The sequence below is a fragment of the Danio aesculapii genome, chromosome 21, assembly GCF_903798145.1.
Source record: "Danio aesculapii chromosome 21, fDanAes4.1, whole genome shotgun sequence".
NCBI lineage: Eukaryota > Metazoa > Chordata > Actinopteri > Cypriniformes > Danionidae > Danio > Danio aesculapii.
In genome coordinates this window covers 39,373,575-39,396,074 of record NC_079455.1, presented here as the reverse complement: position 1 = coordinate 39,396,074, position 22,500 = coordinate 39,373,575, and the positions used below count along the sequence as shown (strand labels likewise).

At 31.7% G+C, this 22,500-nt stretch overlaps 1 protein-coding gene across 1 annotated transcript in view; it reads left to right on the top strand.

The window, feature by feature from the left end:
• Positions 1–22,500, top strand: part of slc4a4b (solute carrier family 4 member 4b) — a 115,709-nt gene that overhangs the window by 63,876 nt on the left and 29,333 nt on the right. The window contains 7 exon segments of the mRNA XM_056445698.1: positions 1,609–1,788; positions 7,020–7,096; positions 11,815–11,972; positions 12,056–12,143; positions 14,151–14,305; positions 15,986–16,105; positions 17,866–18,040. Of these exon segments, the coding sequence (XP_056301673.1) occupies positions 1,609–1,788; positions 7,020–7,096; positions 11,815–11,972; positions 12,056–12,143; positions 14,151–14,305; positions 15,986–16,105; positions 17,866–18,040 (953 nt within the window).

Below are 22,500 nucleotides of genomic sequence, written 5' to 3'. Positions count from 1 at the left end.
TGGGTTTAGGGTTGTGGTAGGTGTAGATGTTAGTATAACACTGTGGTGTGTACTCCATGTCATGTAGGAGACATTAAATAGACCAATGAAAACTCCAGGAGTTTTGTACAGCACACTTGGAGCTCAAGTCCCACCCACTTGGAGCAAGCTCCGGCCTCCGTATATACCCTTCTCCTTACCATCACGTCTCGCATCTTTTGAAGAGCCGAGCACATGAGCGCCATATTTTTTTAGATGTTGTATAAAGTTAAAAGAACTTCAAATTTCACATGAGGTGCAGCTCAGTAATGTCAGTTCCACAGCAGATGACCAATCAGAAGAACTCTGAGACGAGCATTGCAAATTTCAGTTTATAGGCAATCTGGATGCTCTCATTCTTTACAAATGCTGAATGCTACAGCTCACGCTTTTAAAAGCAAAGACGTGTTCAGTGTGAATGTCCCAAACTTATTCAGGGGTATGAGTAATTTTGTCCTTGACTAAAGTCTTGTCGTCTATCCCAGTTGTAAGAGCAACAAATAATAACTCGACTTCTAGCTCCCAATCATCACAAATACTGCAGAAGACCTACTGGAACCCACATGAACCCAAGATTCTCACAGAAATCAGTCAAGTTTGGTGAAGGAAAAATCATGGTTTGGGGTTACATTCAGTATGTGGGCGTGCGAGAGATCTGCAGAGTGGATGGCAACATCAACAGCCTGAGGTATCAAGACATTTGTGCTGCTCATTACATTACAAACCACAGGAGAGGGCAAATTCTTCAGCAGGATAGCGCTCCTTCTCATACTCCACATCAAAGTTCCTGAAAGCAAAGAAGGTCAATGTGCTCCAGGATAGGCCAGCCCAGTCACCAGACATGAACATTATTGAGCATGTCTGGGCTAAGATGGAGGAGGACGCATTAAAGATGAATCCAAAGAATCTTGATGAACTCTGGGAGTCCTGCAAGAACTTTATTAATAAGTTATTTGAGTCATTGCAGAGATTTATGGATGCAGTCCTCAAAGCTCATGGGAGTTATACACCATGTTCATTCTGTTTCCACTGCACCATGACTTTATAGTCTATACTGGACATTATTTCTGTTAGGTCACAAGACTTTTGTCTAAGCAGAGTCAGACCTTACTGTCGTGATTAAATAATTAAAAATCAGGACATGATCATATTTTATTTTGGCTTAATAAGCGTAATCTAGAGGCCTTTGCCTTTCATATAAGCCACTTCTGATACAGGTTGATCAACTAGAGGTCAAGTTATTATTTGTTGTTCCTAAAACTAGGACAGGCGACAAGACTTGTGTCAGGTTGTATGGGTGGAACTTAAATTTCTATGGAGCATGATTCACCTTGATTAATGACAAATGTTAATGTATAAACATAGTTATTTCTACTAATAAACCCAAAACAAAAGCTTTGTTTTAAAACAAATATTCTAAACTATGGTATTATTATGACGCATGCCTAAAATACATGGTATTGCAATGAAAAATATATGATAAACCCTTGGCACTGGTCAAAAATACATAATGCATTCATTTTTTTACCTTCACCATGCATTATCAAGACATTATAAATTGTGATTATAAATAAAATCTCTTTGTTTCAGAAATCATCACTGACAGTCAGATCGAGAGCGGGCAGCTAAAGGCCGATCTGAGGGAGACGGTCATTTACACTCTGCTAAGGAAACATCGACACCAGACCAAAAAGTCCAACTTGCGCTCGCTGGCAGACATCGGCAAGAGCGTGTCGAGCGCCAGTCGCCTGTTCAGTAGCCAGGAGAACGGTATTATAACACACATCTGACATTACAGCTCTCTCTATCGCTCCATCAGTTTCCACATCTCTCCTCTCCTTTCAGCAGCATGGCCCACATCACGCATTTTGTCTTGTGGGCGAAATAAAGGTCACGAAACCTTTTTTGTCAGCTTTTTTTGAGTATTGTTGAGTGTGTTGTCATATAGTTATCATAACTGTTAAATGCTCAACTTCAGGTTAAAAAAAATAGTGTTTAAGAAATCAAATATAGCAAATAATAGCAGTGTATTATGGTGCATGCGCTCAAAAAATTACTTTTGCTTCTTATTCAAACTACGTATTTAAAATGAGTTGAAACAACATCTTTTTTGACAACTTAATTGTTTTATGTTCAATCCACTTACATTTGTAAAAATGATTAAGTAAACTTGTTGACAAATGTGCAAAAATGTTGACGATATTCTCCAGTATCTTGACAGTGCAGCAGATGAACTCTGTAGCATTTCTAGAAACAAGATGTTTGTGCTGAGTAATTCAGTGTAATGCTGTGTTTATTTTTATTGTACTGCACATGTTGTACTAATCAATTTATAGTCAGGCAAGTTTAGGGATTAATCAAACACACACACTTGTAAATTGTGATGTTTGAATAATTTATTTTGAGGATCAAGTGATTTGTATTTTATTTTTAGCTATTTATCAACACTTTTAATTATTTTAGATCTTTCCATATGTCACGTCTCACTCGTATAATTTAAATAAAATGTAAAAATATTATGTCTAAAATACTATTATCCTCTTATAATTTATAATTTATACAAATTTTATTTACTATAGACCAATTACCAACCTACGTCAGACATGACGTCACACGGGTCCCCGATTGCCTTTTAATATATTACTGTAAATTACTATTATAATTTATACTCATTTAATGTACTATTATCCACTACTACTCCAGTGTCAAACTTAGTTCCTGGAGGGCCGCAGCTCTGCACAGTTTAGTTCCAACCCTAATTAAACACACCTGATCAAACTAATTGAGTCCTTCAGGCTTGTTTAAAGCCTACAGATACAAGTAGTGTGTTGAAGCAAGGTTGGAACTAAATTGTGTAGGGTTGTGGCCCTATGATTTCGCTATTTAGAGTTTGCAAATAATACTTTTATGAAATTATACTATTATGAGAAAGTCCGAATGTGCGGATATAAAACCAGCTTTACCTCTATGTGTAAGTTCACATACCCTGCCGTACAGGTGTAGTTCACTATCAGAATGCTGTCGTTTTGCTGGTTGATGATTAATTACCCAGGCCTTGTACAGCTCCGTCTTCTTTCCTTGTCTTTGGCTAGGCAGAATCTTGGTTTTTAGCACTACAAAGTTTTGAATCTGCTAATCATGGAGCATTATTTCTTGCACATGACCACACAGAACAACATTGCTGGCATCCAAAGACTTGTAGGCCTTTAACTTCTCTCTTGTAAAATCACTGCGTGCTATCGCAAATGGACCTGTCAAATGAACGCCGCTGACTTTAACATTAATTTTGCTGAATAACTGTGCTTATCACTGGGGGACGAGCTGTTATAATACGCTGAAAGCATTATATAAATAATATATATAATGTGTAATCAATATATCTTATTTCTAAGACAACAATAAACTCTGTACCGCATCGGATGTCATTCCCTCGCTGTAAATGCTAGCGCTCTGGTTTTTTTTCTGCCACCTTTCTGCCCACGCATCCTGAATGTTTACAAACATGGTAATTGGTCTATTATCCTCTTATATATTACTGTAAATTACTTTTATAATTTATACTCATTTAATGTACTATTATCCACTACTACTCCAGTGTCAAACTTAGTTCCTGGAGGGCCGCAGCTCTGCACAGTTTAGTTCCAACCCTAATTAAACACACCTGATCAAACTAATTGAGTCCTTCAGGCTTGTTTAAAGCCTACAGATACAGTTAGTGTGTTGAAGCAAGGTTGGAACTAAATTGTGTCTCCATCCATCCATCCATCCATCCATCCATCCATTATATCCGGCAGTATATGTTATTGTTGTTATCTATCTATCTATCTATCTATCCATCCATCCATCCATCCATCCATCCATCCATCCATCCATCCATCCATCCATCCATCCATCCATCCATCCATCCATCCATCCATCCATCCATCCATCCATCCATCCATCCATCCATCCATCCATCCATCCATCCATCCATCCATCCATCCATTATATCCGGCCGTATATGTTATTGTTGTTATCCATCCATCCATCCATCCATCCATCCATCCATCCATCCATCCATCCATCCATCCATCCATCCATCCATTGTAATATAAATCAGTATATCTACACCTAAATAAATGTAATAATTAATAAATTAAATTGAATAAAGATGTAATAAATGAACCATTTCCATAAAATCTTAATACATTTTTATTTTATTTTTATTTAGTAAATTTTTGACAAACCACAGTGTTTATATTCGTGATATTGGAGTGTTTTTTGCTTTTCATTTTTATTTTAGTCTACAAATGAGTTATGAGTATGTGTTCGTCTAGTTAGTGAGTGGCAGTGTTAAATGCTGTATATTTCATTAAATCATGTTTCAATATTTCTGTTTAGTTTGTTTTATTTCTTTATGAAATTTCATGCATTCCTTTCAAACCTTAATCATTTCAGTGCTAGTTAAGTTGCTGATTGTGTTTTCCTGCTGATTCTGTTTACACATTGGTTTAAATCTGCAGTTCTGCTCTGAATCTCTGCTTTGAATCATGTTTTGAGTTGATTTTCTGCTCTAATGTTTACTTTTCTCTTTTCTTCCCTGTCTCTGTGTCTTGATTGATATGCATGCACTCCCTCTCTCTCTCTCTCTCTCTCTCTCTCTCTGTCTGTCTGTGTATTTTCTCTGTGTGTGTGTGTAAAGCGCGCGGTCCTATTGATCACACTGTGCCTTGCTTTACCACCTTTGAACCTGAAGAGCAAATTCAGATGCAGAGAAGCAACAGCATGGGCCTTCTCTGTAAGTCTGAGCTGAATTTAGTCTGAGAGATCGGCTCTTGTTTACTGTTAATCTGCAGAAATGGACTGAAATTCATTCTTTTATATGTGATGCTGGAAACACTTTAGATGATGTTTTTTAGGGCTTGGTTTCCTTAAACCTTAGTGTAGTTGTGTGCATTTTAAAATAGTATGTTGTATATTGTGTTTATATAACTTTTTTTAATGATCAACAAGTGGTCCGGTTATTCTCTGTTATGTATTTTTGTCATTTATTTTAAATGAGAATAGGTTTTTACTGAATGGTGCATTTATATAAAATTGCAAAAAAAATATTCTCAATGTTTTTTTGTATTATAAGAATCTGTTTTTACTGAATTGTGAGTTTATAAAAGAAATGCAAAAAATATTGTACTTTTTAAATATCAGAATAGGTTTTTACTAAATGGTGCATTTATATATGCAAAAATGCAAAAAAATATTCTGTTTATTTTAATATCAGAATAAGTTTTTTTTTTTTTTTTTACTAAATGGTGCATTTATAAACAAAAAAATCTATTTTTAATACCAGAATCAGAATTTCCTGATTGACGCATTTAGATAAAATTGCAAAAAATATTCTGAATGTTTTTTTTTATTATCAGAATCTATTGTTCCTGAATGGCACATTTATAAAACAAATGCAAATCAATATTCTACTTTTTATTATAAAATAAGTTTTTACTAAATGGTGCGTTTATATAAACAAATAAAAAAATTCTCAATGTTTTTCTTTATTATCAGAATATGTTTTTACTAAATGGTGCGTTTATTTAAAAAGTGTAAACAATATTTTAAACGTTTTTTCATTATATCAGAATAATATTTAACTGAATAGTGCATTTATTTAAAAATGCTATTTTGCTAAATTATTTTTAAATATAAGAATCTGTTTTTACTGAATGGTGCATTTATAAAAACTTGCAAAAAATATTCTCTCTTTTTTTATTAGAATCTGTTTTTATTGAATGTGCATTCATGAAAAATGGCAAAACAATACCATGATATATAAATGATAAAATAATATGTATTTATTAGCAGTATTTATTTAGCAATACAGTTCATTTAATGTAAAACAAAATGATAATATATGACATTATTCACTGTAAGTCAATAGAAACAAGAAAGATTAAATAAATATTTTTGTTTATGCACAACATTATATATGTATAATTTAATAATAAAATAATAATAATATTTCTGAACATTTTTCAATCATGTTTCACCATAAACAACTGCTGTTACTACTATTCTAAAGCTTATAGAAATGTCTATAGGATTATTCAAAGTAATGTTATATTTTGATTTATATGAATGTATTCAAAATAAATATTATGATGTGTATAATAATTCCAATAAGCTTTACAGTAATAGTAAACCTTTAAAAACCCAGCTAACAGTTTTAGGTTTTTAAAACGTTCCCTTAACGTTACCATTAGGTTATATAGTGTTATTTTTTAGACAATGGTTATGTTTTAGACAATAATGTTATTTCTTTGGTCATACTAACATTATTAAAATGCTTGTATAACGTTTCAGTCTTGTGTTATCTTAATGTTCTCAGATTGTTATTTGAAACGTTGTAAGGGAAATTCCATCCACATTGTTTTAACGTTTTTCTATCATTACAAGATTGTTCCAAAAACATTACTTTAATAACGTTGTGCTAACATTAACACAACATTTAACGAACGTTACTGAATGTTCTGTTAGCTGGGAATAGAATTACTGTTTATGCTGAAACATGATTGTGTTTCTGCGACTGTCATTTACTTACTATAATTAAAAGATCAGTGTAATCTCTTAATTTAACAAGAAATGGCTGAAGATTGTTTCACTTAATTACATAAATTACAGATTTAGTTCTGAGAAAGTTGGCGGTAGAGTGAAAAATCGCTAAGATCTTGTATGTGAGACTCTTTGTTTTTAAAGTGACAGTTCACCCCAAAATTAAAATGATTTCTTTATCTTCATTAAACTTACATTTAAAGTTATAAGTATAATATTTGGACATACAGTGGAAATCAATAGAGATCTAAATTATTTTGGATATTCGCATTCATCAAAATATCTTCTATTAATATGTTCAGCAAACTAGTTTTGGTGAGTAAATAATGAGAGGGGTTTGATTTTGGGTGGTCTGTCTCTTTAAGGATTGTGTTTTAGCTTGGGATCAGTGTCTGACCTTTGACCTTTGACCTCTGCAGGCAGTCCAACCACAGCTCATCGTAACCTGACCTCCACCAGCCTGAATGACTTGTCAGACAAACCTGAGAAAGACCAGGTACACCTGTGAATATCAGTAGATATTAAATTTCTGTGAGAAGAGTGTTCTGGCTGTTAGACTTAAGAGTGAATTGTGTTTGAGTAGCAGGGTGAATCACACCGAAACGTCCAGGTCACAATGTACTTTCAACATAATAATAATAATAATTTATTTATTCATTCATTCATTTTCTTTACGGCTTAGTTCCTTTATTAATCAGGGGTCACCACAGCGGAATGAACCGCCAACTTATTCAGCATATGTTTTACATAGCAGATACTCTTCCAGCCACAACCCATCACTGGGAAACATCCATATACTCTCATTCACACATACGGACAATTTAGCTTGCCCAATTCACATATAGTGCATAACTCAGCCGAGGCTCGAACCAGCAACCTTCTTGCTGTGAGGGGACATCGCTACCCACCGCGCCGCCCCATTATTAATATTATTACTATTAATTATTTAATTTTTCATTCATTTTATTTTTGGCTTAGTCCTCTTATCAGAAGTCGCCACAGCGAAATGAACCGCCAACTTATCCAACACGTTTTACACAGCGGATGCCCTTCCAGCTGCAACCCAACACTGGGAAACATCCATACACTCTCACATTTACACACAATACACTATGATCAATTTAGTTAATTAAATTTACCTATAGAGCATGTGTTTCGACTGTGGGGGAAACCGGGGCACCTGAAGGAAACCCACGTGAACACGGGGAGAACATGCAAACTCCACACAGAAATGCCAACTGACCCAACCAGGGCTCGAGACAGTGACCTTCTTGCTGTCAGGACAATTGTGCTACCCACTTTGCCACCGTCCTGCCATTATTATTATTATTTTTGTTTTTATTATTATTATTATTATTATTATTATTATTATTATTATTATTATTATTATTATTATTATTAAAAGTGCGCATGCTACAGTAAATGTAAATATTTTAAATTGAATTTTAATTGCTTTGGATCTAATAAATTATGTAAAAATGCTTGACTATTTATAAAATGATGTCAATTTATACTATTAAAAAAGTCAAATATAATATATAATTACTACAAGACTTTTAAATGATTAATATATCTATTAAAATATGTAATGTGAATTAGTTTAAAGTAGTATTATTGTATTAGTACAGTTATTTTGATATTAATATGACAAATATTATAAATATGACAATATTTTAAGGTCACAATTTAAAGGTTCCATTAATGTAAGTCGTGTATTTATTCATAATACTCTTCATCTCATTTTAAATAAATAAATATAGTAGAAATAATAATCTGAACATAATATATTTTTTACAATTTAAAGGTTCCATTAATCTAAGTTTATATATTAAGTAATAATAATTTCTTACATTTTAATTAAATAAATATGTATAAATGCTTGACATTAATGCCAGTTTAAAACATTTAATAAATTCTTTCATACTGTATAATTACAACAATACTTATAATAATTAAAAAACAATATTTCTATTGATCTCCTAAAACATGTAATATTGCATTTAAATAATACTTAAATAATGAAATTAATTGCGACGCCTCACAGCAAGAAAGTCGCTGATTCGGGTAAACTAAATTGGCTGTAGTGTATGTGAGTGTGTTTGGGTGTTTCCCTGTACTGGGTTTCACCTGGAAGGGCATCCGCTGTGTAAAACATATGCTGGAATAGTTGGCGGTTCATTCCGCTGTGGCGACCCCTAATAAATAAAGGGACCAAGCCGAAGGACAAATGAATGAATGAATAATAATTATAATATAAATAAATAATAAATATATATTTTTAAAGATTTATTTTTGGCCTTTTTGCCTTTATTAGATAGGACAGCAATGAGATAGGAAGCGAAGTTGGAGAGGGGGGGTAGGGTTGGGAAATGTTCTCGAGCCGGGATTCGAACTTGGGACGACCTGACGTGCTACTGCACCATATGTCTGCATAGTAACCACTAGGCTATCACGCCAACGTAAATAAAGAATTATTAAAATAATGACTGCATTATGCTAAATATAAATATTTTAATAGAATTTTTATTACTTTTAATTTAATAACTTATATATAAATGCTTGATGTTTTATAAAATATTGATGTCAATTTATACTATTTAAGTATTCAAATATATTATAGAATTACTTCAAGACTTATAATATTATTAATATATCTATTAATTTACTATTTACTATTTGATAATGTAAAATGGCTAAATTGTCCATAGTGTATAAGTGTGAATGAGTGCTCCGGTTTCCCCCACAAGTCCAAACACATGTGCTACAGGTGAATGAATAAACTAAATAGACCAAAGTGTACATGTGTGAATGAGTGTGTTTGGATGTTTCCCAGTACTGGGTTGCGGTTTAAAGGGTAAAAGATATGCTGGAATAGTTGGTGGTTCATTCCACTGTGGCGACCCCTGATGACTAAAGGGACTAAGCCGAATGAATGAATAATAATCAGAAAATAATATCTTATATAGCTACACAGTATCCTAATAATAAAGTCATGCAGGAGGTGTGCTGTGGGCAGGTTGTGTGTGTGTGTGGTTCTCCCAGCAGGATTTGTCGGCTGGCAAATAAATGTGTGTTTGCTCGGGAAGGTTTCAGTGACGTTTGAGGACAGAAACAACTGCAGATGTCAAAACAAACTCTTTCTTCAACACAATTGAAACTGTTTGACAGGACAAAAGGTGCCGCTGTCGTCAGCAGAGTCAATATTAGAGGATTAGCGGAGGGAGAGCCTGTGTGTGTGTGTGTGTGTGTGTGTGAGAAACACTAAGAGAACACTGCTGTTGTGTGTTCATAACTACCTCACTAATTTTGCTTAACAGATCAATAATCACACACACACACACACACACACACGCACACACACACACACACACACACACACACACGTAGTGTGTGTGGAAGAGTGAAGTCTGTGTGTGTGTGTGTGTGTGTGTGTGTGTGCGCGTGTGTGTGTGTGTGTGTGTGAGGATGAAAGTAAGTAGGTGTGTGTGTTTGTGTGTATATGTGTTTATGTGTATGTTTGTACAAGTTCATGAGTGTGTCTGTGTGTATTAGTGTTTGCGTGGGTTTCCTACAGGTGATCCGGTTGGCGGTCCATCCCACTGTTGTAACCCCGGAAGGGACTAAGCCAAAGGAAAATGAATGAATAATTATTATTATGCAAAGAATAGGAATATTATGCAATGAAATGAACCTGCTAATAACTTGCCAAATTGCTGTCTATGCATATTAAAATAAATGAAAAAGTATTTAAAAATGAGATATTTAAAAAAAATAATTACAATTTAAATGGCAAATAATTTAAATAAATAAAAATAAATAAATAAATATATATATATATATATATATATATATATATATATATATATATATATATATATATATATATATATATATATATATATATATATATATATATATTAACTGAAATATACTACTTCTAAATAGAAATTGTGTAGAATTAACATACAATATTAGCTTTTGTTTATTTGAATTACTATTTAAAATGATAATATTTTATCACAATTTGTTTTAAATATTATTAAAATCTAAATGATTGAAATATTATATCAAATTGATATTCAAATCAAATTATTATTATGCAAAGAACAAAAAATGTTATGGGAAAAATGAATCTGCTAATAACTTGCTAATTGCTGTCTGCATATTAAAATAAATGAAAAAATATTGATAAAAATTATATATATTTGTGAATTTTTTACAATATAAATGGCAATTTTCGTTTTAAAAATAATAATAAAATATTAACTGAAATAAACTAGTGCTAAATAAACATTTTGTAGAATTAAGCACAATATTAGCCATTAATTATTTGAATTACTATTAAAAATAATATTTTTAATCATTATTTATTTAAAAAATTGTTCAAATCTAAATTATTAAAATATTAAATTAATATTTCAGATTTGAAATAATATGTCAAATAAATAGATGAAAATAATATTATTATTATTATTATTATTATTATTATGCAAAGAATGAGAATATTATACAATATTATATGGATATTAGGTGGCACAGTGGCTCAGTGGTTAGCATTGTCGCCTCACAGCAAGAAGGTCGCTGGTTTGAGTCGCGGGTGGGCCAGTTGGCATTTCTGTGTGGAGTTTGCATGTTCTGCACGTGTTGGCATGCGTTTCCTCTGGGTGCTCCGGTTTCCCCCACAGTCCAAACACATGCGCGATAGGTGAATTGGATTAACTAAATTGGCTGTAGTGTATGAGTGTGTGTGGGAATGTGAGAGTGCAAGGTAGCCAATTTAGCTTACCCAATTCACCTACAAGTGTTTGGACTGTGGGGGGAAAACAGAGCACGCGGAGGAAACCCACGCCAACACCGGGAGAACATGCAAACTCCACACAGAAATGCCAACTGACCCAGCCGGGGCTCGAACCAGCAACCTTTTTGCTCTGAGGCGACAGCGTTACCCACTGTGCCCACATGTCGCCCCAAATAGACAATAAGGAAGGAATATGACAAATATATGGATGTTTTCATTTCTTTGCAGCAACCTTTACAATATCTGCTGTAATATTTCTAGTTCAAGGAGCAGGACTAGAAATTAAATAACGCTGGGGGTTTATTCCTCTAGGTTTCTTTGTAAGATGTGATTTTCACTCCTCTATTTTAAAAGTGCAGTGGCAGAATAAATTAAATAATCTCTATGTGTATTTTCCTCATTGTTTCTCTCTTTAGTTGAATAATAAATTCATGAAGAAAATCCCCCGGGATGCCGAAGCGTCAAACGTGTTGGTGGGAGAGGTGGATTTTCTCGACGCTCCATTTGTTTCGTTTGTTCGCCTTCAGCAGTCCGTCATGTTAGGAGGTCTGACCGAAGTCCCGGTTCCCACACGGTAAAAAAAAACACTGGATTAAAAACTGTCCAAATTCATAAATCTATTACTAGAGTAATGACAGAATCTGTTTGTATCTGCAGGTTCCTTTTTATTCTGCTGGGACCCAAAGGAAAGGCCAAATCATACCGCGAGATCGGACGTGCCATCGCCACGCTCATGTCTGACGAGGTGTGTGGGGTTTTATTTTTGTTGTAAATAGGGTTGCAAAATTCCAGGACTGTTGAAGCCTGGAAACTTTTAATAGGAATTAACATGAATATTTGGGAATTTACGGGAACATATGGGAATTAATAGGAATAAACTGGCATCTTGTCAAATTAAAGGTTAGCCTTTGACAGGGTACTTTAAGTGTAACATTGCATGGGATTTAACGGGAATTAATGGGAATAAATTATAAATTTGGTAATTGAAGGTTAGCCTTTGACAGGCCACTTTATTTGTATCTTTCCATGGGAATTAATAGCAATTAATAGGAATAAATTATGCATTTGTCAAATTGAAGGTTAGCCTCTGATAGGGTATTTTATTTGTGACTTTGAATGGGAATTTTGTAAATTAAAGGTTATGACAAGGGCACTTTAATTGTAACTTTATATGGAAATTAATGGGAATATATGGAAATTAGTAAGAATAAACTGTGAATTTGGTAAATTAAAGGATAGCCTTTGACAGGGTACTTTAATTGTAACTTTCAATGGGAATTAATGGGAATATAAATGGGAATGGTAACTATATAATAATGGTCCTTTAGTTAATGTATTTACTAATAGTAACATAGTATGAAAAACCTTGTTAATAGAAATAAACTGTGAATGTCAGCCTTTTAGGTTAGCCTTTGACAGGGTACTTTCATTGTAACTTTGCAGGAGAATTAGCTAGAATATATGGGAATTAATGTGAAAATATGGGAATTATTGAGAATAAACTGTGAATTTGGTAAACTGAAGGTTAGCATCTGACAGGGTACTTTAATGGTAACTTTAAATGGGAATTAATGGTAATATATGGGAATTAATTGTGAATTTGGTAAATTGAAAGTCAGCCTATGACAGGGTACTTTAATTGTAACTTTTAATGGGAAATATATGGGAATTAATGGGACTATAAATGGGAATTGTAATAATATATAATAATGGTCCTTTAGTTAATGTATTTACTAATAGTAACATAGTATGAAAAATCTTGTTATTAGAAATAAACTGTGAATGTCAGCCTTTTAGGTAAGCCTAGGTGTACTTTCATTGTAACTTTTATGAGAATTAGTTGGAATATATGGGAATTAATGTGAAAATATGGGAATTATTGGGAATAAACTGTGAATTTGGTAAAGTGAAGGTTAGCATCTGACAGGGTACTTTAATGGTAACTTTAAATGGGAATTAACTGTGAATTTGGTAAACTGAAGGTCAGCCTATGACGGGGTACTTTAATTGAAACTTTCCTTGGGAATTAACTAAATTTATTGGAATTAATGGGAATATTTGGGAATTAATTGGAATAAACTGTGAATTGTGATCACATTCATGATCTATTAAAACTAATTTGACGGGAGAATTTGTGCAGCTCCAAATAAACTGTTAAGTAATCATATTTAATATGAAAACATTGCCTTAATTAAACTACTTTAAATTATCATATGAGCCATAATCATTAATGAATAAATTAACATTTTTTCTGGTGTACGTTCAGTTTTAGGATAGCTGATGCTGCCATGTAGATTATTAGAAAAACAATAGTAAATATATCTGTTTTACCACCTATTTCAAGACTCCAAAGCAAAAGTTTGATCATTTAAAACCTGCATCTGCTTATATATACTTGTGTGTGTATGCATGTATGCATGTATGTATGCATGTATGTATGTATGTATGTATGTATGTATGTATGTGTATGTATGTATGCATGTATGCATGTATGTGTGCATGTATGTGTGCATGTATGTGTGCATGTATCTGTGCATGTATGTGTGCATGCATGCATGTATGTATGCATGTATGTATGTATGTATGTATGTATTTATGTATCATAATTTGAATAAAAATATTGATCTTTAAAAACAAAAACCTTTCAAATTCAGTGTATTATTTTCTTTATTATTGCAATTTTTTAACAACTTACAAGATAATTTTTTCCCCAAACTGTAATGCTTCAGTGTGTTTTTGTGATGTCCCGCAGGTGTTTCATGACATTGCGTATAAAGCACGAGACCGCAGTGACCTGCTGGCCGGGATCGATGAATTTCTGGATGAAGTGATTGTTCTTCCTCCAGGAGAGTGGGATCCTGACATTCGAATCGAGCCTCCAAAATCCGTCCCGTCTGCGGATAAACGGTACCACTGACCTATAACTCCTTTTGATTGCTAGTTTTAAGCAAGATATAATGCAGGTGGACAGGGAAAAAAGCAAACCAGTGTTTTTGCGGTTGGATAATGGCATGAAGATATGTTACAAGTTTTACTAGTATGGCAAGTTTTCTGAAATGTTGCGTTTAGATATGAAAATGAGGCATTGCATAATTTAAGGTTTGCATGATATAAATCTGATAAAGCTGTCTTCAAAAGTCTTGTTTTGTTAGCATATTAGGCAACACTTTAGTGTAGGTCACTATACACGCTATTAGTAAACCGTTAACTAACACTACTAGCTTAATAAACTGTTAATTAGCTGAGTTAGTAGGGTAGTAATTTGGTTTAGGTTTTGGGATTAGGGATGTAGAATAATACTTTATAGCTACTGATAAAAAACAGTTAACATCTTAATAATAGACCAAAATAAAGTATTCCTGCATGTTAGTCAACCACTTTTGCTGAGGAGCTTTTGGATATTTCTGTTTCAGTATGTAAATATAATAAAATAAAGGGATGTCAGAAAACGTCAGAGTCAATATAGAGTCATATATATACTTGCAAAATAAAAGAAATTTTCACAAACAAAAAATAAAGTATTGAGCTCAAATCTCTAAAAATTGCAAAGCAAAAATAATTTTTTGTAAAATAAAAAAACGAATTTTGTTAACAAAAAAAGAACTGCAAATAAAAATTAAGCAGTGCAAAAAAAGCTAAAATATTTGCAATTAAAAGAAAAAAAAACTGTCTGCGCCAATATGTGGTTAGCGCGTCGACACGACACCGAGGTGCTCACGGCGACCCGAGTTCGATTCCCAGCTCGAGGTCCTTTGCTGGCCATTCCCCTCTCTCTCTGCTCCCAATACTTTTCTGTCTGTAAATCTCCACTGTCCTATCAAAATAAAGGTGAAAACCCCTAAAAAAATTATAAAAAGAAAAAAAAAAAAGAAAAAAACTATATATATTTGCTAAACATTTTTTATTGCACTGCCTTTACAAAACCCGTTCAGTCAATTACAATGCTCCTTTTGATTTACATCAACCGTGAGTTTGCAATGCTGTTTTCACTTTGCACTTCAGCCCTGATTGTAGCCCTGATTTGGCAAGGGGGTGGAGTCAAGGGAACTTGGCCGTTTACAGCAGGCCCGGACCCACTGGGCTGTAAGACTACCTCAGTGATACTGTGTCTCCAGGTGATGACGTGGCTTAAATGGAGGCAGATCCGGGACATTGACTGCACGGGTTTTGTAAAGCCAATGCTATAAATGTTTGGCAAATATGTATAGCTTTTTTATTGCAAATATTTTAGTTTATTTATTTTTTGCTTGATTTTTTTCTTTTATTTTTCGCAGTTCTTTTTATGTTTGCAAATTTCATTTTTATTTTTCAAAACTTTTTTTTTTTTGCAGTTTTTATTTTTTTTGTATTTTTATTTCTCAAAAAATTAATTAACGCGCTGAATCTCTGAAATTATAATAATTTAAAGGCACTATCCTTATAAATAAACTGCATAGTTTCAATCTAAGCAACGACATTCTCACCTAAAAAAGCCTCAAAAGTGTATCATGTTGTCCAACAGCTGCAATATTTGTCAAACTGAGTTTATTGATCTGCTGTGTGTGCATGTGTGTGTGTGTGTGTGTGTGTGCTTGTGTGTGTGTTTAGTAAGAACAATCTTGCTGGAGGGGAAGGTTCTCAGATGAATGGAGGAACGCCTCATGATGGAGGTTCGGGTGGCGGTGGTGGACACGCGGTCGGAGATGAACTGAAATGACTGGCAAGTGAGTGTTCAAACAGGGAAAAATATAGAAGGTTGACTCAGTTTAGCGATTAGCACAGGTAATACAAGTTTAAATTACCCTGTCCTGTTTCTGTGCTTTAATAAGAGCAGAAAATCTCATAATGATTATATTTACACCACCATTTTCTTTTACACCAAAGTCTTTGATGTTTCATTAGTTCATGTTTTTACTAACATGAACTACTCATGAACAATACTTGTACAGCATTTATTAGTCATAGTTCAACATTTATTAATGCATTATTAACATCTAAATTCATGCTTGTTAAGATTAGCTAATGAACAACTGTATTTCCATTACCTAACGTTACCTAACATGAACAAATACTGTAATAAATGTATTGTTCATTGTTTGTTAATGTTAGTAAATTAATTAACTAACATTAACTAATACAACCTTATTGTAAAGTGTAAACTAATATTTTTGAAATGCTTTTGAACGTATTTATGTTCACTCATGCTGCATTTATGTAGTTACTCTACTGTTAAAGGTGCCATGAAAATAAATTTTTTTAGACGTTAGTATCAGTCTGTTTGTTTTAAGAATATCTATAATCTAGTGTGCTCTTAAACATAGACGCAATTTGCATTTATAAGATAGAAACCTGATATAAACATCCAAAGTTCTCCTAAATCGATCAATTTTTTTGTCGTCACTTCATGCTTTAGTTTCTCGTCAAATCTTCTGACCAATCAAATTCTCTCTAGTATCTGACATGCCCCGCCCCTTCAAGACGCTTTACATTTTGATCACTCTCACTGGCATAGCAGTGATAAAAACCAAACGCTATTGGCTGTTTTATAAAAGAGGAGGAGCTACTACACGTCCTCTAAAATTCACATTTTGAAGTACTTCACGGGACCTTTAAAATTCAGAAAAATCTGTGCACATTTTTAAATATTCATGAAGATCTGTTGAATGGTTTTCAATTGATGGATCTCATGTGAGTGACCGGTTGATCTGACCCCCTCTCACCAATGAACACCAATCAGAGAAGAGATAATGTTGAAGAGGGAGGGGAGATAATTTAGTTAATAACGATTACTAGTATACACAATTAATTTTTTTTTCTTTATTCATCATTTATTTTATTTGTAAAATTTTGTTATTGTATTAATTTATTTAAACATGTATTATTAATATAATAATTATAATAATAATAATTATTATTATTATTATTATTATTAATTTATTATTATCATTAATATTGTTATTTTATTATTATTATTATTATTATTATTATTATTATCATATTAATATTGTTATTTTATTACTATCATTAATATTAATATTCTTCTTCTTATTATTATCATTAATATTAATATTGTTATTTTATTATTATTATTAATTTATTAATATTATTGTTATTATTATTATTATTATTATTGGTATTATTATTAATGTATTATTATTATCATATTAATATTGTTATTTTATTATTATTATTATTATTATTTATTATTATTATTTTATTTATTTATTTATTTATTTATTTTTATTTTATTTATTTATTTATTTATTTTTTTTTATTGATAATGTGGATGAAAAGATTGTGAATGTAAATTGATCGTTATCTGAGTCTTTTGTGTCATTTTAAAAAGTATTACTGCCCTACTGGTATTGTTCAAGCATTGGTAATCAATAATAATAATAAAACATGATTAGTAAAAAAATATGTAGAGACAAATGTATGCTTGTTATTAATATTATTCCAGCAAGATAACCCATGTCTGTCTTTGGTAGGTTTTGCGGGGGTCTTGTTCTGGACATCAAAAGGAAACTCCCATTTTTCGCGAGCGACTTTTATGACGCTCTGAACATCCAATCTCTGTCCGCCATCTTGTTTATTTATCTGGGTACAGTAACAAATGCCATCACGTTCGGAGGCCTGCTGGGAGACGCCACAGAGAACATGCAGGTTAGACGCTTTTTGTAAACGTGTCAAAATTATTGACATCGCAATAATGTAGTAGTGCTCAAATATTTGAAAAGTGTTTAGACATTATTATTGCATCCAAAATTGCAAATTTTCCTGCTATATAGTATATGAAAAACAGTACGTAAGCCTAAACAGTAAGCAAGAACACTTTAAAATTAATATATGTATTATTATAACCCCCATGCAAGAGAATTTATGAATAAGATTTTATTTTGCTCCTTTATTTTATTTACATCCTTATTTTATTTATTTTTTAAATAAAATTTATTTAATTAATTTATTTTTATTTATTTATTTCAATTTAAATTAACTGTCTTGTTTTATTTAACTCCCTTATTTTATTTCATTATTTTTTTATATTTTTAAATTTAAATTGAATTTTCGTGTCTTATTTTATTTTACTCGCTTATTTATTTTGCTCTTATTTTATTTTATTCCCTTTTTTATTATTATTATTTTTATAATTTTTTTTATTTAATTAAAATTTTATTTTTCTGTCTTTATTTTATTTTACTCCCTTATTTTATTTTGCTCTTTTATTTTATTTTATTCCCTTTTTTATTATTATTATTTTTATAATTTTTTTTTAATTAAAATTAAAATTTTATTTTTCTGTCTTTATTTTATTTTACTCCCTTATTTTATTTTGCTCTTTTATTTTATTTTATTCCCTTTTTTATTATTATTATTTTTTTATAATTTTTTTATTTTTTTATTTTCCTGTCTTTATTTTATTCTACTTTACTCCCTTATTTTATTTTAATTTTGTTAGTTTTATTTTACTCCTTTATTTGATTTTCTTCTCCTATTTTATTTTATTTTACTTTCGTTTGTTTTATATATATATATTTTTTTATTTTACTGTTTATTCTATTTATTTAGTTATTTATTTATTTTTTTATTAAATTGATTTAAAATTTTATTGTGTTTTATTTTACCTCCCTATTTTATTTAATTTTATCACCTTATTTATTTTACTCATTTTATTTTGTTTCCTTATTTTATTTTATTCTCTTATTTTTAATTTTAATATTTTTTTTCATTCAGCTGGGCCAATTAAAAGTTTAGCAGGGCATGTAAAAATCAAAACCACTGTCCAGACTGAATAAATAGTAAAAATCATGAGCTCGAAAAAAATATGGATTTTATCTCAGGCAAATTACGCAATTAAGCCATCCATAAAGATCTCCATTTTCCATTATCTCCTGCGATAGCATTGAAAATGTTGTCAAGTATTAGTATTTCTCAAAGTGCTACATTTCCACATAGTAACAACACCACTGACTTCTGCTAAACTAGACATTTTGGCTGAACTAAGTTTATCTCTGTGTCCGACAGTGTGTTCACAGCTCTGGGCATTTAAAGGCCACAGATAGCGCTTTGATTATTGAACATGCCACCTCAAATAAATGCTATTATGTGTTTCCTTCATATACTGTTGAAGTCAGAATTGAAGGATTTTTCAACACATTTCATTTGGGAAATATTAATTAATTCACAGTGTTGCTAATAATTCTGACTTCAACTGTATATGTTGCATGCTGGGATTTGATCCGTGCTTGACTGTAAGAGGAATTGGGCTTTTCCTCGAACAACTGTGTGTATAAATAGTGTGTGGTTTGTGCGTGGGATGTCCTGACACGTGCAGCGGCTGCAGGGTTTGCACATATATTTAGCAGTGCGTTTATATGGGCGCAGGTTAAGGAGGATCAGCTATAAATAGCCTCAGATTACAATCAAGAGCTCGCACACATATAAAATCACACAAATACTCTTTCAGGGAGCCCTTTCTGTGACCTCTGGCCTTTATCTGCAGTTACGCCAAAGAAAAGATTGAGGTCGTGTAGTTTGTGACGCAATTTATTTCTCGCTTGACAAGATATGAGCTGTAAAAACATTTATGACTATTTTACTGTATTATGGGTTTCTTTGGTGTTTTTTAGGTGGTTATTGTTAACAAATCTTTTAAATCTAATATTAGTATAATAGTATAATTAGTATAGTATGATTAGTATTAGGATGATTATTATAATATTAGATTTAATAGATTTGCTAACAATAACCACCAAAAAAACACCAAAATATGCCTGAAAATTCCACAAAAAAAGCCTGAAAATTCCAAAAAATATATCGAAATATGCCTGACAATTCCACAAAAAAATACCAAAATATGCCTGACAATTCCACAAAAATATATCATAATATGCCTGAAAATGTTATAAAAAAATACCAAAATATGCACGAAAATTCCACAAAACTATACTAAAATATGCCCAAAATATCCATAAAAACACACCAAAATATGCCCGAAAATTTCACAAAAATATACCAAAGTAAGCCTGAAAATTGCACAAAAAAAATACCAAAACATGCCTGAAAATTGCACAAAAATTTACCGAAATAAACCTCAAAATTTCACAAAAATATGCCTGAAAATTCCTCAAAAATATGCTAAAATATGCCAGAAAATTCCACAAAATTATACCTAAATATGCCTGAAAATTTCACAAAAAATATCAAAACTTGCCTGAAAATTCCACAAAAATATGCCAAAATATGGTAAAAAATTTCCACAAAAATATTCCAAAACATGCCTAAAAATTTCATAAATATACCAAAATAAACCTAAAAATTCCACAAAACTATACCAATACTTGCCTGAAAATTCCACAAAACTATCCCAAAACATGCCTGAAAATTCCACAAAACTATACCAAAACATGCCTGAAAATTCCACAAAACTATACCAAAACATGCCTGAAAATTCCACAAAACTATACCAAAACATGCCTGAAAATTCCACAAAAATATTCCAAAACATGCCTGAAAATTCCACAAAACTAAACCAAAACATGCCTGAAAATTCCACAAAACTATACCAAAACATGCCTGAAAATTCCACAAAACTATACCAAAACATGCCTGAAAATTCCACAAAACTATACCAAAACATGCCTGAAAATTCCACAAAACTATACCAAAACATGCCTGAAAATTCCACAAAACTATACCAATACTTGCCTGAAAATTCCACAAAACTATACCAAAACATGCCTGAAAATTCCACAAAACTATACCAATACTTGCCTGAAAATTTTACAAAAATATACCAAAACATGCCTGAAAATTCCACAAAACTATACCAAAACATGCCTGAAAATTCCACAAAACTATACCAAAATAAGCCTGAAAATTTCACAAAAATATACCAAAACATGCCTGAAAATTCCACAAAACTATACCAAAATAAGCCTGAAAATTTCACAAAAATATACCAAAACATGCCTGAAATTCCACAAAACTATACCAAAACATGCCTGAAAATTCCACAAAACTATACCAAAATAAGCCTGAAAATTCCACAAAACTATACCAAAACATGCCTGAAAATCTACAAAAATATAATAAAATTAAGCTTGAAAAGTCCACAAAAATAAGCCAAAATATGCATGAAAATTCAATTAAAGCATATAAAAATGAACCATGAAAATTCCACAAAAATACACCAAAATAAGCCTGAAAATGCGACAAAAATTTACCAAAATAAGCTAGAAATTCAGCAAAAATATACCACACAATACAGTAAAAAACTAATAAATGTCTTTTAAATCTTTTAAGTTAGTTTTAGGATAATTAGTGTAATATTAATGTTTAAACCAAAAGTGGTTCAACAACCTCCATTTTGTTGTGCTATTTTTATGAGAAGAAATTTTCCTTGATTTTTATATTTTTGCATAATAATAATAACACTGCTAATAGCAATGATAGTAATACTACTAATAATAATAATAACAATAATAACATTTATTAGTATTTTTACATGTACAGTGGGATTTTTATGCATATTTAGGTGATTATTGTCAGAAAATCTTTTCAAACTAGTATTAGCATAATAGTATAATTAGCATAATATTAATGTCTGAAACAAAGATGAAATGACAAACTCTATTTTGTCTATTTTATGTTATTTCATTCATTCATTTTAACTCAGCTTAGTTCCTGTGTGGAATGAACCACCAACTTATCCGGCATATGTTTTACGTAGCGAATGCCCTTTCAGCTGCAACTGAGAACTGGGAAACACCCATACACACTCATTCACACACACTCATACATTACGACCAATTTAGTTCATTCAATTCCCCTATACCACCACATGTCTTTGGACTGAGGGGGAAACCGGAGCACCTGGAAGAAACCCACGCCAACACAGGGAGAACATGCAAACTCCACACAGAACTGGCTCAGCCGGGATTCGAACCAGTGACCTTCTTGCTTTAAGGCGACAGTGCTAACCACTGAGCTAATAATTAAATTGAATAATTTATTATAAAAGTTATTAATTAATTAAAGTAATTATTAATAATGGTATTAATTCTTTTAATATTTAATTTATTTTTTTTTATATTTATAATTTATTTATTATTTATTTGTAATTA